Genomic DNA, 14,746 nt, shown 5'->3' on the forward strand with positions numbered 1-14,746 from the left:
GTCTCAAGAATATGACGATGTTTACGATCGGCGACACCATTTTGAGCATGGGCACCGGGACACGAGAACTGGGCAAGGGTGCCCAGCTCAGCAAGAACACCACGTAGGTGCTGGGAATATACTCTCCTGCAGAATCAAAACGAAACACACGAATAGGCGTGGAATACTGAGTACGGACCATGGCTGCAAAACGCTGATAAATAGAGAGCACCTCACTGCGAGAGTGCATAAGAAACAACCAGGTGTATCGCGAAAAATCATCAATAAACAAAATATAGTATCGATGACCCCCTTTCGAAGGAAAGGGAGCCGGACCCCAAACATCTGAATGAACTAAATCAAAAGGTCGCTGAGATACAGACGCACTAGTAGGATAGGGAAGCTGAATCTGTTTGCCTAACCTACAACCCTGACACGAATGCAAAGACACATCTTCTGAGAAAGACCCCAGAAGACCACGACAAACTAATGACGATAAACGGGAGCCACAGAGGTGACCCAGCCGATGATGCCACTGCTGAAAAGATCCAGTGACAGAAGCAGCAACCGCATGAGAACTGACAGATGAAGTGTCAGCAGAAGGAACGCGAAGCCAGTCTAATTCCCAGAGCCCCGGGGACTCAAGGCTGCGAGGGCCAGCTCCAACTAGGGCATGTGTACGGCGGTCCTGAATAGCACAAGAATCAGCGTCAAGAATTACGCGACAACCAGAATCAGTAAGCTGACTAGCAGAAAACAGGTTTATCTTAAGACTAGGAACATGAGAAACATCAGGAACAGAAAAAGAGGTAGTAGAAATGGTGCCTCGACTGGAAGTAAGAAGAGAGGTACCATCAGCCGTGATAACACGAACATGGGAAACAAGAGAGCGAAGAGCAGAAAGAATAGAAGACGCAGAGGTCATATAAAAAGAAACTCCAGAATCCAGATACCACGGGGATGACGTACCTGACTGTGTGGAAGGTGGTGGTCGCGCGGTGCCAGAAGAGCCAGGCACAGAACCAGCAGTACCCGTCGAGGAAGAGCCTGTACCAGCGAGCAGACCACGGATAATGTCCTGATCAGATAACGCAACAGCAGAAGATCCTGAAGAACCAGCCTAACGACGAGTATTCTGTTCCCGATGGGATGGTTTGTCGTCTTCGACGTTCTCTCTATGGTCTCAAACAGGCCCCTCGTGCCTGGTTTGAGCGCTTCGCCTCTGTGGTGACTGCTGCTGGTTTCTCTCCTAGTCTTCATGATCCATCACTCTTTGTTCACACTTCTCCTCGTGGACGTATTGTTCTTCTTCTCTATGTTGATGATATGATCATTACTGGCGATGATCCTGAGTATATTGCCTTTGTCAAGGCTCGTCTCCGCGATCAGTTTCTTATGACTGATCTTGGCCCTCTTCGCTATTTTCTTGGCATTGCGGTTTCTTCCACTTCTGATGGTTTTTCTATCTCTCAGCAAAAGTACAGCTCCCTAAAAAAACAAGTTATTCTACGTAGCTGACCGTGTCCGATGCCAAAAAGCCCACACGTCCCGATCTGTATAAATTTTGGCCCATGCCATTGCTGTTGTTCTGTACAAAGCTTGGTCCATTCCATCGCTGCTGCTGCTGCTTGGTCGTAGCTGTCCTGAACTCCTGATTGTAATACTCCCCCGATCAGAAAAAGATCGACAACACAGGTGGTTCGACAAGAAGACGAGATGTACACGTCGCTCTCCCAGCATGACAGATCGGGGTCGTTCGATCAGCGGCATTCAAAATTTGTTCTATTTTTAAAACTATTAATTGAAATTTATTTAGGTTTTAACTTTCTTCAATTTTGAAATTTGAACAAACGGTACCCGAGCAGAAGAATAATTATGACCAATGGCCTGATGCCAGTTGGTAAATGGAGTGCAGCATGTAACGAACTATTCAACTTGGACAGCAAAAGAAGTCTGCCCAATTTTAGGATAACTTAACCAAAAACATGATCCAATATTTATTTTTTCTAACAGGGACAGCAAGAACAATGTCTAATTATAGGATAACTGAACCTGAAACATGAACTGATTTCTATTTTTCTAATATAGACAGTAAGAACAATATATCTAATTAACATAAAGCATGGTATGTTGTTTATTGGTAAGTCCACGGAAAGTACTCACCGATCTATAAAGTCTAATGAAAGCACTAACAAAGAAGTGTACAGACTAACATATGTGTCATGGTTTAAAAACGACATACAATATAATTGATCAGACAAAGCAGACAATGCAATGTCCAGTTCACGAAAATGTGCAACAATGGAGATGTGAGCTATCCAATTGCATCTACATTAGTTGAACACTGGATAAAGGAAAAGAAAATGTTTTGATTGTATAAATGCAAATCAGATATTATCTGAAGCTATGTCTAACTTATTGAATCTACCTGCAACCATGAAATGATCTAAAGTGCCTACTTTTATAGTCCATTACCTCTTGCAAATAAAGAATCTTATATGTACATGACAAAAATAAGTAGAAAGACAAAAAGAATCTAAAAAAAATATGTCAGCACAAACCACCCTATATAGCACCTGGACCTGAAGAAAAATCTAAAGCTATAGGCAGCTGAGACTGCCAAAGACGTAGAACAGGCAAAACCATGACTACCTGCAGAAAATAACACATACATCTAGTAACCCTAACTACCAGGAACAAAGAATACATGAACTGGGCATATAGGCCCATGAAACTTGTGTGACCTATTAAGTATTAACCAAGAATATGGAAGTGATATTAGCTGACATTAGACCACTGACCTCTCAGCTACGGCAAGAAATAATTGCATCAAATATTCAATTGGAGCCTACCACTAACAACTTCAGAACTCACGTGGGATGATGGGAATGGAAACTAAAATAAGTATTAGTTCCCCAGATCAAATATTTATTTTGTGAGCTAGGGAGAGTTATAGGCTTATAGCCCAGTCACAAGGCAGCCATCTGATCCAGATCGTGAACTACAGCATATGGATGGTATGTATTGCAGCTGTCGCCTGCAACTCCAGCGGCACAAGTGCAGCCTGCAAGTACAACTATGGCTAGGATCCGCGCCTCAGCAAATCGTATAGTTGCCACTTCCTCTGAAATACCAAAGTAAGATCCGGATGGAATCATGCACATCAAAATATTGCAAGTTGAAGCTTTTGAGTGAACTGTTTTGTAAGGACGCATGTACTTCTGCATTGTTCCTGCCAGAATTACTGAACACAAGAGAGAAAATCTATATGTTTTGCATTGCAAACCAGAATTACAAAACAGATGAGAAAGACACCTTAAAGCAAAAAAAAAAGTAATGAAGAGGGGAAGATGATCGAGAGGATGCAAGGATCAGAGAGGCTCCCGGGTACACATCCGGACCATGACGCCCAAATCCGACGACTGCTAGGGACATGGCAGGGGAGGATCCTCCAGAGCTCAAGCCGCCGATGCATGAGTCAAAACGGCGCGGAACTACAACGGATTTGATAGCTAAAGAACACTTACCTTACCTGCACGCCGATTTAGTCAAGGTTTATAGCATCATGCCGCCCTTAGAGTCGTCGATCTGGCCATCCAGAACGTGCTCCACTTGAACCAAGCGCCGCTCATCGTTGTCTTGAGTCCAACCTGTACATCTGCTCGTAAAGATTAATATGTAAGAGTTGGAAAATGCTAGAATCTGGATCAGCGCAAGCAAGACGTCTCCTAGTGCTGGGGCATGAACTCGCTTGGAAGGGAATCGGCCACCGCCGGAGTGGTCACCAGAGTGCTGCGGCGAACGCGGAGCGTCGGTGAGCAGCAACATCACGTCGTCCGTGCAGCACCGCCTCTGCCATGGGGGGAGAGCAGCGGGGTGGCCTCCTCCTTGTCCCGGCAGCCGTGGCAGTGCAGTGGCCGCGCACGGACCCCCTTCCTGCTGCGCCCCGACGTGGCCGCTGCCAGCCCGCGCGTGGTCCGCCCCAAGGTCGCTGTCCCAAGGCCGCACCTGCTCTGCCCCAAGGGCGCCGTCCCTGGCACGCGCCCGCCCCGTCCCGCGGTCGCCGCCGCCGGCAAGCGCGTGCCCAGCCCCCAAGGTCATCGTCCCCTGCCCGCTGCTGGTCTGTCCCGAGGTCGCCGTCGGCGGCACGCACGCCGCCTAGGCCGCTCTGCCCCAAGGACGCCATCTTTGGCATGCGGCTTCCCCGCCCCGCGGTCGCCACCGCCAGCACGAGCGTGTCCCACCTCCAAAGTCGCCGTCCCCAGCCCGCTGCTGCTCGTTCCGAGGTCGCCGCCACCGGTACGCACGTCACCTAGGCTGCTCCGCCCCGAGGGTGCCGTCCCTAGCACGCGCCTGCCGCCGGACGCGCCTGCCCCGCGGCCGATGTTCTTGGCACGCGCGTGCCCCGCTCCTAAGGTCGCCGTCCCCTGGCTGCTGCCGCTCCGAGATCGCTGCCATCGGCACGCACGTCGCCTGGGCTATCCTTGGCTTCATCGAGGGAAAGGGCGGCGTGGTGGTCGGTTGATGGATTGGAGAGACAAAATCAGAAACGCTAGCTATAAGTGGTGCTCGTGAGTTGTGAGACGGCACGTGGAAATTGACCACAGAAGATCGGGCAGCGTCCACCGCTTTGACGATACAACCCCTCGTAACCGGTACCCGCTTGAGTGAAAAATAAATTCAACGAAGATTGACCAGTCTATTTTGGTTATTTGTTAGGAGCTGATTGGAGAAACAGAAGAGAAAATAGCTGATGAACAGTATAAAAATAGCTGATGAACAGTATCAGAACTAAGCAGAGAGCGTGAATCTGATCAACTTTTATATAGGGTAATAATATAATTTTTTCGTAAATTTTGAAGTTCTTAGAAAATCTAAAGTCTCCGAAATTGAACAATATATTAATTTAAATTGCAACAATGGTCAGAAGTTATCGGTGCTATTAAGCAACTTAATTTTAAATTTGACCTCGGTGCAATTGAAGTTTGTGTTTTGTGCAAAGAACATATATGAGTGAGTAGTTTATGCAAGATAGTGAGTGGCTCATTCAATTTCCTCGATCAAGTCTACAGAGACAGAAGAGCCCTTCAAGTGTGAAAATATGTAGCCCGTACTCCTAACTCTGTGTTTAGCTGTCTTAGCAGGTTAAGTCAGTAGCAGGGAAAACATCAGGGAAAGTATGAAAGACTCTGCATCAGGCCAAGTAAGAGTACTACAACCTTTGTGTTTAGAACATAATGTACTTACAGGCACAACGAACTTCATGTTGAGGACACAATGTACATACAGGCACAACGAAATAAAAATACTGGAACCAACAATCGCAGTGACATAACGGGCACACAATATTAGTCATACATGGTTCAGATTAACATAGCAACAAACTTACCCAAGCTACATAATTTTAACTACACCATCCACACATGGTTCAGATTAATATAATAGCAAACTTTTTTTTTGAAACGAGGCAAAAGCTTTGCCTATCCATTAATTAAGAAGAAAGATGTCTAGTTAATTAACGGAAAACCGGACGAAAACCGATACAACTTGGGTTAAACCCAGCCAACCCCTGGCACACAAGGGCCCAACACATCGAAGATACAACGGACGACGCACACGCCGAGACCAGCTAGCCTCCCACCCGTGTCGGAGAGAAGACGACATGACTGCTATGGGAGGAGCAGGCATAGGACGCTCCAGCAAGGTGAAGAAGCCAAACCTCTAGGAGAACTGCCGCCAAAGCGACCTTCTCGCCCACACGACACAAGATCGATGCCCACAACACTGCCAAACTTTCGGGGCCGCCGCCCCGACATCCAGCCGCTCCGCACGCCCAGCGCAGACCACCAACACTACCTTCCGGGACCACCATCCCGACGTACCACCGCTCGCGATCGAGCTGCGACGCCACGCGACCCGGCAGTCCGCAGCCCAAGCTGCCCGACAAAACCGCCCGCAGACCACGGCCGCCACACCAACATCCGGAGCCGCCGCCCCGACGTAAAGTCCAAGCTACTTAATTTTAACTACACCAGCCACACCCTGTTCTGATTAACACATCACCAAGCTTAAAGGGGTGCCCGAGTTATTTAATTTTGACTACACCATCACCACTTGACTTGCACCAACGAGACACCATTCTAGGCAGAGACTTTTGGCCTCATGTCGCCCTGCTTCATGGCTGGCTTCCTCCGTGACAATAACTCTCCTGTTTTCGTGCAAAAGTTACAAGTTAGCAGACCGGAAGGCCCAATGGATGGAGGCTATAAAACTGACTCCATTTATATTTGAACTGTGCACAAAACAAACTTTCTTGTTCAAATTGAACAATAACCAGGACATAGTTCAGTGCTGCTAGTGTACAATTGTTACTTCCTATTGAGCGGAAAGCAATTACAAACCCAGTTGCTATCTGTTTCGTCAATTGATTGCCAATGAACCGAATCTACTGGAAACCGAACAATAATAATAAAGATCTAAGGCAGAACCATAGAAATAACAAGATCTGGTTTCTCACAATCCAACAGAAAAGTTGGTACGGAAAGAAGAACATGTTCATGCTAACATTGCTACAGGGAGGGAGGATACGACGTAACATTAATTAGTGATGAGTATATGGTCCTTGGGCGGTTGGGTACCATAAAACCTACAGGTTAAGTTTGACATCCAAAACGGACAGGGTAAAGTCATACATAATTCAAGTGCGGAGCTAGCGGACTGAAAGGCTGAATGGATGGGCTATAATACTGACTCCACTTTATATTTGAACTGTGCACAAAACAAACTTTCTTGTTCAAGTTGAACAATAACCAGGACATAGTTCAGTGCTGCTAGTGTACAAATTGTTACTGCCTATTGAGTGGAGAGCAATTACAAACCCAGTTGCTATCTGTTTCGTCAACTGAACGCCAATGAACCGAATCTACTGGAAACGGAACAATTAGTAATATCAAGATCTAAGGCAGAACCATAGAAATAACAAAATCTGAATTTTCTGATAATTCAAACAATCCAACGAAAAAGTGTTACTACTGGGAGGTGAGGAAACAAGATAACATATTTGGGGGATAAGTGTATGGTCCTTGGGAGGTGAGGTACCGTAAAACCGACAGGTCCAGTTTGATATCCAAGAGGGATAGGGTAAGGTCGTACATAATTGGAGTGCACAGCTAGCAAACTGAAAGGCCCAATGGATGGCTGTAGAACTGACTACATTTATGTTTGATCATCTGTCCAAAAAACAAAATTTCTTACTCTTATTCTAATTGCCAGGACTGAAAGGCCCAATGGATGGCTCTTACTACTGCACATTCAGTTGGTAGTTGCTACTGACTGGAACGACAAGATCAACCTAGTTGCTAACTATTTCGTCAAGTGATCACCAATGGATCAAGTCTACTGGAAACTCAACAATTCATACATCCATCCACTTACTTCTAATACGGTAGAAACAGACATAGATATAACAAGATCTGATTTCATCGGAAAACTCGAACAATCCAATGGAGGTTGGCATGGGAAGAAGGGTCTGTTCAAGCTAGTGTTAGTACATGGAGGGAGGGAGGGAACAAAATAATTTAGTGGTGAGTGTACACCAAAACAGGGTAAAATCATAAAACCTATACCAACCACAATATGTCCGATTTGACATCCAAAACAAAGCAGGGTAAAGTCATACATGATTATGTGTGTGTGTATATATATATAGAGAGAGAGAGAGTTTCAATATATATATATATATATATATATACTCCCTCTCTCACAGTTTATTAGGCGTGCGCGTATCCCTGCGTCGCAAATTGATCAAGTTAGCATTAGTTATATGTTATAAAAAATATATCATTAGAAAGTATAGATGTTCTATTTTCTAATGATATAATTTTTGCATTATGTAATTTAAATTATATAGGTCATATTGGCGACCTAGGGATACGGGGAAGACTAGTAAACTGAGTCGGAGGGAGTATATGTAAGGATAAACAAATTGCAAAAAAGAGACCTTTCTCTTGTTTGGCCCAGAATTCCTTCATGTCCTCTTGGAACTCTTTGCTGTTCTCTACGTGATGACCGAGCGTCATCCTTTCGCGCTCCTTAACTGTGAAGTCCGCGAAGTAGCTTATCCTTGGAAGCAACCCCACCTGGGCAGATGGGGGCTGCGATTCGATCCACTCAACGGTCTGCTTGAACACTTGGAACCGCGCAGCCTTCTCCCCTTCGTCTCTGTATGTCTTGTTATTCTTCTTCGCCCAATCCTGGAACCTCGCATACATGTCCTCCTCCTTCTTGCGAGCAGCTACAAGAGAAGAGAGGTATGAGTTGGTGGTTCCTGACACGAAACGGAGCAAAAGACGACGAGGAATCTACCTGACTCATCATCATCTGGGCCTTTCCTGAAATACTGAACTGCCAACGTTCCACCACCAGCCAACGCAGCCACGGCCACGCCAGCAGCACCAGGAAGGCCATCGGCGATGGGGAGATCCCTCTGTATCGATCGGGATGAGAAACATGAGGGAGGAGCCTGGAGTTGCAGATCCGAGTAAAAGAAACACGGAGGAAACTCACCAAGGAGTGGAGAGAGCGTGCAGGAGCCGTCCTTGGGGTCGCGCTTGGCGAGAACATCCGTGTGAGGATGAAACCGACGGACCGCCGGAGGGACATGATTGCCTCTTCTTCCTTCGCCTCCTCCTAGATTTCCTTTTCGCCTCCGCCGCCGCCCCCTCGCCCCGAATTCGATTCGATTCTAGGGTTTCACTACCGATGGGCACGGGAGACAATTTTTCTTGAAGGACGTCAACTGCTCCTCGCTTTCCTGTTTTCTCCTTCTCGGGGGTGTTTTCTATAAGGGCGCTAGGAATCGGATGCCGATTTCTGCTTCCGATCGCACGTGTGGTTGGCCGTACGATTGGAACCAGCTCCGTCATACGATTTTCAAACAGCGTTGCTTCGCTCCTTCCGTTATTCCTTTCCGTGATTCCAGTAAACAGCTTGCATGCTTTCCGTTTGAACCGCCATATCCAAATCAATAGCTTATTTTTAGCAAATTGTTTTGGGGAATTGTAAGTTGTTTTCGGTTGATAAAATACAAGAAATCACTTATGAACTTTTCCGGCGACACCAATATAGTTTTGTAGCCATATAAAAAAAAAATGTAGTTTTATAGCAGGGAAGCATTGTTTTTCAGCACTGGAAGCCCCCTTTTTTGGAGAAATTTTTCTTTGTTATTTTCGTCGAATAATCATGGCATACCCAACTTTTGTTTTAAATGTTGCAAACTTATTTTCTACTTAGAATAGTTTCCTACGAAGAATATTTTGCTTCTCTTGGCCAGCTCGATTGCTTCCAAGACAATTGGCATTTAGACAAATCTAAGACATGTTTCATGGGACGAAGGTGTAGATACATTCAAATTCAGACAAATCTAAGAAATGTTTAATGAAAATGGACGGAGTAGTATTTTATTTCCTCGATTGAAAATATGTAACAAATATTCATTTATGTTAACATTGCTTCCAACAAATAATGTTATTTTCTTAAGAAGGACATAGTGTCTGCTTCCAATGTGACAAACATTTGTTTCTATCAACATTGATTTCAAAAGAGCTCATCATTGCTTCCAAAATAAGTAGTAGATGCTTCAATAAAACAAATATGTGGTTCTATCATCCTGCCATCGCAATTCTCTTAAAAGTAAACGAACTTTTGCTTCAAGTAATAGAATCAGTCACAGGGTATGTGAGCTAATAATTGCTTCCAAAAGAAGTAGTATGCTTCAATGAAACAAACATGTGCTTCTATCATCCTGCCTTCCCAATTCTCTTAAACTTTTGCTTCAAGCAATATCAAATTTGCTTCTATATATATATATATATATATATATATATATATATATTAAGAATCAGTCACAGGGTATGTGTCGTCTAGCACAATGCCTGTTGTCCACCTCTCATAGCGATGGAACATGCGTATCAACAGGAACATAAGAGGCTCGTCGATGACCTGCAGCAGCGACCTATGGCTCTGAGGTACTAGGACTAGCACATTGGTCTTCTTCCAATAGCGTGAAGAAGCCGCTCACCCCACTGGTGGTGCTTCACACAAGAAACATTGACCAACGTAATCTCGTGCTCAAGTTGTAGCCAGAGGATGGAAACCACTGAGAAAGAAAGGTAATCTAGAATGTGTTCACTTGAACCATGAGCAACATATATGATAAAAAGTAGGAAGCACGGGGCAATGTTTAAAATACAAATCTACTGACAAATTAAAAAAGAAATTAACAATATAATGCAAACTTTCAGAAAGAAACACACAAATGGTTCGGAAGCATCAATGTTATCATATCTCAACATAACTATTACCACATAGAAGTTGTAATGCCTGGAACATAACTAGTATTATAAGGATAATATTTAAATTACAATGGTAATGAAAATGATAATACAAAAAGTCAACAAGGGTGGAGCATGGTTATATGAAGCAAACTATCCAGAATGAAGAAAGAAACATAATGTACATAGGAAGCATGGTTATCTTGAAGCAAGAGATTAGTAACATCTCAACACAAATCATACATCTTGGAAGAATAGAAATTTCACATGCAGTACATAGCAAAAGATTGGTGCTATCTCAACATAAAGATCTAAATTGGAAGCATAGAAATTCCGTATGAACTATATAAATAGTATAAATTTCATATTAAGACTATCTCGGTGGATTTGTAGCAGTAGCAGCTTCGTAATCTAACATTACGACCTAATATTAGGAACCAATCTAATATTACGATCCAATATTAGAGGATCAAGTGCTGCTTGTGGAGGTTTGTGCTTCAGGATCGCATAGAAACAGAACCCAATACAAATTAAGGAAAATATGAGAAAAAGGTTTGGTAGAGTGTGCTGCACCTGCTACTGACGACCTGAGATGTGCTCGATAGCCGCTGCAACCACGACGAACTGACAAGCCGGATACCCCGAACACGGTTTTCCGCATCGGCACGGCATGTCTTCAGTCGCCGAAGTATTTCCAGGTCTAGGCGCAGATCACGACCAAAATTGGAGGGCGCGGTGGGCAGATCCGTGGAGCTGTGGGGATTAGCATAATCATGGCGGAGAGCGGAGGGGCTTAGCAATAGATCTCGATCTGGTGGAGGATGCTGGATATTTTGGAATTTGGATTTAGATAGGTGCAACGTGGGTCTGACAGAGCAGTTTTTTTTTTTGTGGGGGACAATGCAATTATAGAACCGCACGATGGAAAGGAATTCGACGGCATCGGAGCGGTCCGACGACTTGCTTCCCATCGGCCTACGATAGTTAGTGTTTACCTTTCTATAAAGTACCGGAGTTCCGGTTTTTCTGCTTGCTGCGAGTTTGAAGCGGGACCGCCACTGCCCGCCGGGGTCTCTTCCAGCATCTCCACCGACTCTCCACCGACAGGGCCGCCGGCACTGCCGTATGGGAATCGTCGGCAGAGCATCCTTTATTTGGAGATGCTGCTCCCATACCGAAGCCCTCATGTTTTGCGCTTGAAAGATTTACCTCTAAGTTTAAGGTAAAATGCAGCAACTATGGTTGCGACATGAGCAACGATTTGGATTTTTAGTCCTCTCCTCTACCAACTGAGCTATCCTGACCTTTTCTTGTGCATCATCCTAGTAGAGTATTTGTATCTATGTCAATTAAAGGGACTAAAAAGTAAATTAAATAAAGGATTTCAGCTCGAATACTTCGAACACAAGCTGACGTGCCCGCATGCGCCAACGAGATCGTAGGTGGTTATTCTTGCTGGTCTCGATGGAGAAGAACCAATTTCCTATATATGATTCAATACATGTTGTCTATTTATGTGTGCGATGTCGTATCTTCTAGTACCGTGTTTAGTTTGAGTATCCATGTCCTAGTACAGGACTTCGGCACGATGTACTTGTAAGTTTAATTGAATTCGACTATGTACTTTGTGGAACCGGTTTGTAATATCCTAGGTTTAGAGCTATAAAATGAGAGAACACCAAAGTGCATTGCATTCATGTATAGAAAATCCAGGAAATTTTCGCGCTTTCAAATAAAACTTACCACAGTAACTGAAGTTTTACTTGACTTGCTGGAATTGAAGTAGATCATCAAGTCAATCGCTATGAAGTTCACTGTGATCTTTGCTAAAACCTTGTTTTGGGTAGAGATGATTTGATCTATGGGCTAGATCAAATAGAATTAGTTTTACAACAAATAACATCTTAAGTAAGGGTCAATTACAACATCTCATAAAAGATCTCAACATGGTATTCCTTACAACAACACATTCTTTAAGAATCAAACCCTAACTTATTAACACTTAAAAGTTAGCAACTACCTTCGTGTGTAATTTAATTCACTTCTAAACTTATTAATAAATAAGGTAAATCACAGGGTCTAAAGTGCATAAAGGCCACACATTCTTATTTAAATCATAACTATTAAATCTATGGAATATCATAAAACTAAATCCATTTACATTACAAATTATAGTTCAAACTATTTGAATAAAACTAACCATGAGTATTTTGAAACTCATATGATCATGCCTTGGTGAAATCAAACACCAACTATCCAAAATTGAGGAATAACCTTCAACCTTGACCTTTTGACCAATATTATGATATAAATCCAATAAAAAATGATGTAGTGACTCATCCACAATAATAAAACCATCCACAAGATATTTAGTAACAAATTGTTGGAGATATGCCCAAGAGGCAACAATAAAGTGGTTATTATAATATATCTTTGAGTTCATGATAAATGTTTGCATACCATGCTATAATTGTATTAACCGAAACATTGATACATGCGTGTTATGTAAACAACAAGGAGTCCCTAGTAAGCCTCTTGTATAACTAGCTTGTTGATTAATAGATGATCATGGTTTCATGACCATGAACATTGGATGTTATTAATAACAAGGTTATGTCATTAGATGAATGATATAATGGACACACACCCAAATAAGCGTAGCATAAGATCACGTCATTAAGTTCAAATTGCTATAAGCTTTCGATACATAGTTACCTAGTCCTTCGACCATGAGATCATGTAAATCACTTATACCGGAAGGTACGTTGATTACATCAAACTCCACTGCGTAAATGGGTGGTCATAAAGGTGGGATTAAGTATTCGGAAAGTATGAGTTGAGGCATATGGATCAAGAGTGGGATTTGTCCATCCCGATGACGGATAGATATACTCTGGGTCCTCTCGGTGGAATATCGTCTGATTAGCTTGCAAGCATGTGACTGGTTCACAAGAGATGATATGCCCCGGTACGAGTAAAAAGTACTTGTCGGAGACGAGGTTGAACAAGGTATGGAGATGCCGATGATCAAACCTTGGACAAGTAAAATATCGTGTGACAAAGGGAATCGGTATCGTATGTAAATGGTTCAATCGATCACTAAGTTATCGTTGAATGTGTGGGAGTCATTATGGATCTCCAGATCCCGCTATTGGTTATTGGTCCGAGAGGAGTCTCGACCATGTCTACATAGTTCACGAACCGTAGGGTGACACACTTAAGGTTTGCTGTCGTTTTAAGTAGATATGGAATATGGAATGGAGTTCGAATATTTGTTCGGAGTCTCGGATGGGATCCAGAACATCACGAGGAGGTCCGGAATGGTCCGGAGTATAAGATTCATATATAGGAAGTCACTTTCCAAGTTTGGAAATGATCCGGTGCATTTATGGAAGGCGCTAGAATGTTCTAGAACTTTTTGGAAGGAATCCCCATGGAAGGTGGAGTCCCGGTTGGACTCCACCAACCCTAACCAGCCAACCAAGTGGGGGGTGGAGTCCATGGTGGACTCCACCTCCTTGGCCTACCAAAGAAAGGGGGGAAAGGGAGAGTCCCTGTCCCTCTAGGTTTCGTCCATATGGCAGTTTTTGAATTGGGGTCTTATTCAGATCTTTGGGCAAACCCTTAGGGATTCCACCTATATAAAGAGGAGGAGAGGGAGGGGCAGCCACTCTTGGCCGCACCACCTAAGGCTCTTCTTCCACAGCACTTAGGCGAAGCCCTTCCGGAGATCTCCACTGCCACCGACACCACGCCGTTGTGATGTCGGGATTCCGAGGATGATCTACTACTTCCGCAGCCCGCTAGAACGGGGAGAAGGACGTCGTCATCAACACCGAACGTGTGACCGAGTACGGAGGTGCTGCCCGACTGTGGCACCGTCAAGATCTTCTACGCGCTTTTGAAAGCGGCAAGTGACCGACTACGCGCTTTTGAAAGCGGCAAGTGACCGACTACAGGAACAACGAGATCTAATCTCGTAGGCTTTGGAAATCTTCGAGGGTTAGTCTCATGATCTTCTCGTTGCTACCATCTTCTAGATTGGATCTTGGCTTGTTATTCGTTCTTGCGGTAGGAAATTTTTTGTTTTCTATGCTACGAATCCCATCAGTGGTATCAGAGTCGTGTCTATGCATAGATTGGTTGCACGAGTAGAACACAATGGTTTTGTGGGCGTTGATGCTTTTGTTGTCTTTAGTTGGTGTACTTTGCATCTTGCGGGGTGGTGGGATAAAGCGGCCCGGGCTAACTTTACATGACCGCATTCATGAGACTTGCTCCACGCTCGACATGCAAATAGTATTGCATAAGTGGCTTTGCGGGTGTCTATCTCTCTCACCATAGTGAAGATTCAATCTACTCTTTCTATTGACAACAGTAGTATCACCGTTGTGGTTCATGTTCGTAGGTAGATTGGATCTTACTCGAAAACCCTA

General features: G+C 44.1%; 1 protein-coding gene and 2 long non-coding RNA genes across 4 annotated transcripts; all 3 read right to left on the reverse strand.

Annotated features, from left to right (window-relative positions):
* Positions 1-201: 201 nt before the first annotated feature.
* LOC127314412 (uncharacterized) lies at positions 202-4,494 on the reverse strand. 2 transcript variants are annotated; one of them, XR_007859630.2, is made up of 3 exons: positions 3,765-4,494; positions 949-3,637; positions 202-667 (listed from the first exon to the last, which is right to left on the reverse strand). It is a non-coding gene; the product is annotated as an uncharacterized lncRNA (long non-coding RNA). The 2 variants fall into 2 exon arrangements; XR_007859629.2 differs by having other exon boundaries at positions 949-4,494.
* A 785-nt stretch (positions 4,495-5,279) lies between these two features.
* Positions 5,280-8,791, reverse strand: LOC127314411 (uncharacterized). Its single transcript, XM_051344873.2, has 4 exons — positions 8,545-8,791; positions 8,344-8,464; positions 7,979-8,272; positions 5,280-6,187 (listed from the first exon to the last, which is right to left on the reverse strand). Exons 1-4 carry the CDS (start codon positions 8,638-8,640, stop codon positions 6,120-6,122), a joined length of 579 nt encoding a protein of 192 aa, XP_051200833.1. The 5' UTR covers positions 8,641-8,791; the 3' UTR covers positions 5,280-6,119.
* Positions 8,792-9,866: 1,075 nt separating this feature from the next.
* LOC127312373 (uncharacterized) lies at positions 9,867-11,264 on the reverse strand. Its single transcript, XR_007858295.2, has 2 exons — positions 10,884-11,264; positions 9,867-10,135 (listed from the first exon to the last, which is right to left on the reverse strand). It is a non-coding gene; the product is annotated as an uncharacterized lncRNA (long non-coding RNA).
* Between the last annotated feature and the right edge of the window lie 3,482 nt (positions 11,265-14,746).

Source organism: Lolium perenne, chromosome 7 (genome assembly GCF_019359855.2).
Source record: "Lolium perenne isolate Kyuss_39 chromosome 7, Kyuss_2.0, whole genome shotgun sequence".
NCBI lineage: Eukaryota > Viridiplantae > Streptophyta > Magnoliopsida > Poales > Poaceae > Lolium > Lolium perenne.

Coding starts and splice junctions, on each gene's coding strand:
- LOC127314411 (XM_051344873.2), bottom strand. CDS start 8,640: ATGTCCCTCCGGCGGTCCGTCGGTTTCATCCTCACACGGATGTTCTCG. Junction 8,465..8,544: donor CACGCTCTCTCCACTCCTTG/GTGAGTTTCCTC, acceptor CGATCGATACAG/AGGGATCTCCCCATCGCCGA. Junction 6,188..7,978: donor CTGGGCCAAACAAGAGAAAG/GTCTCTTTTTTG, acceptor GCACGAAAACAG/GAGAGTTATTGTCACGGAGG.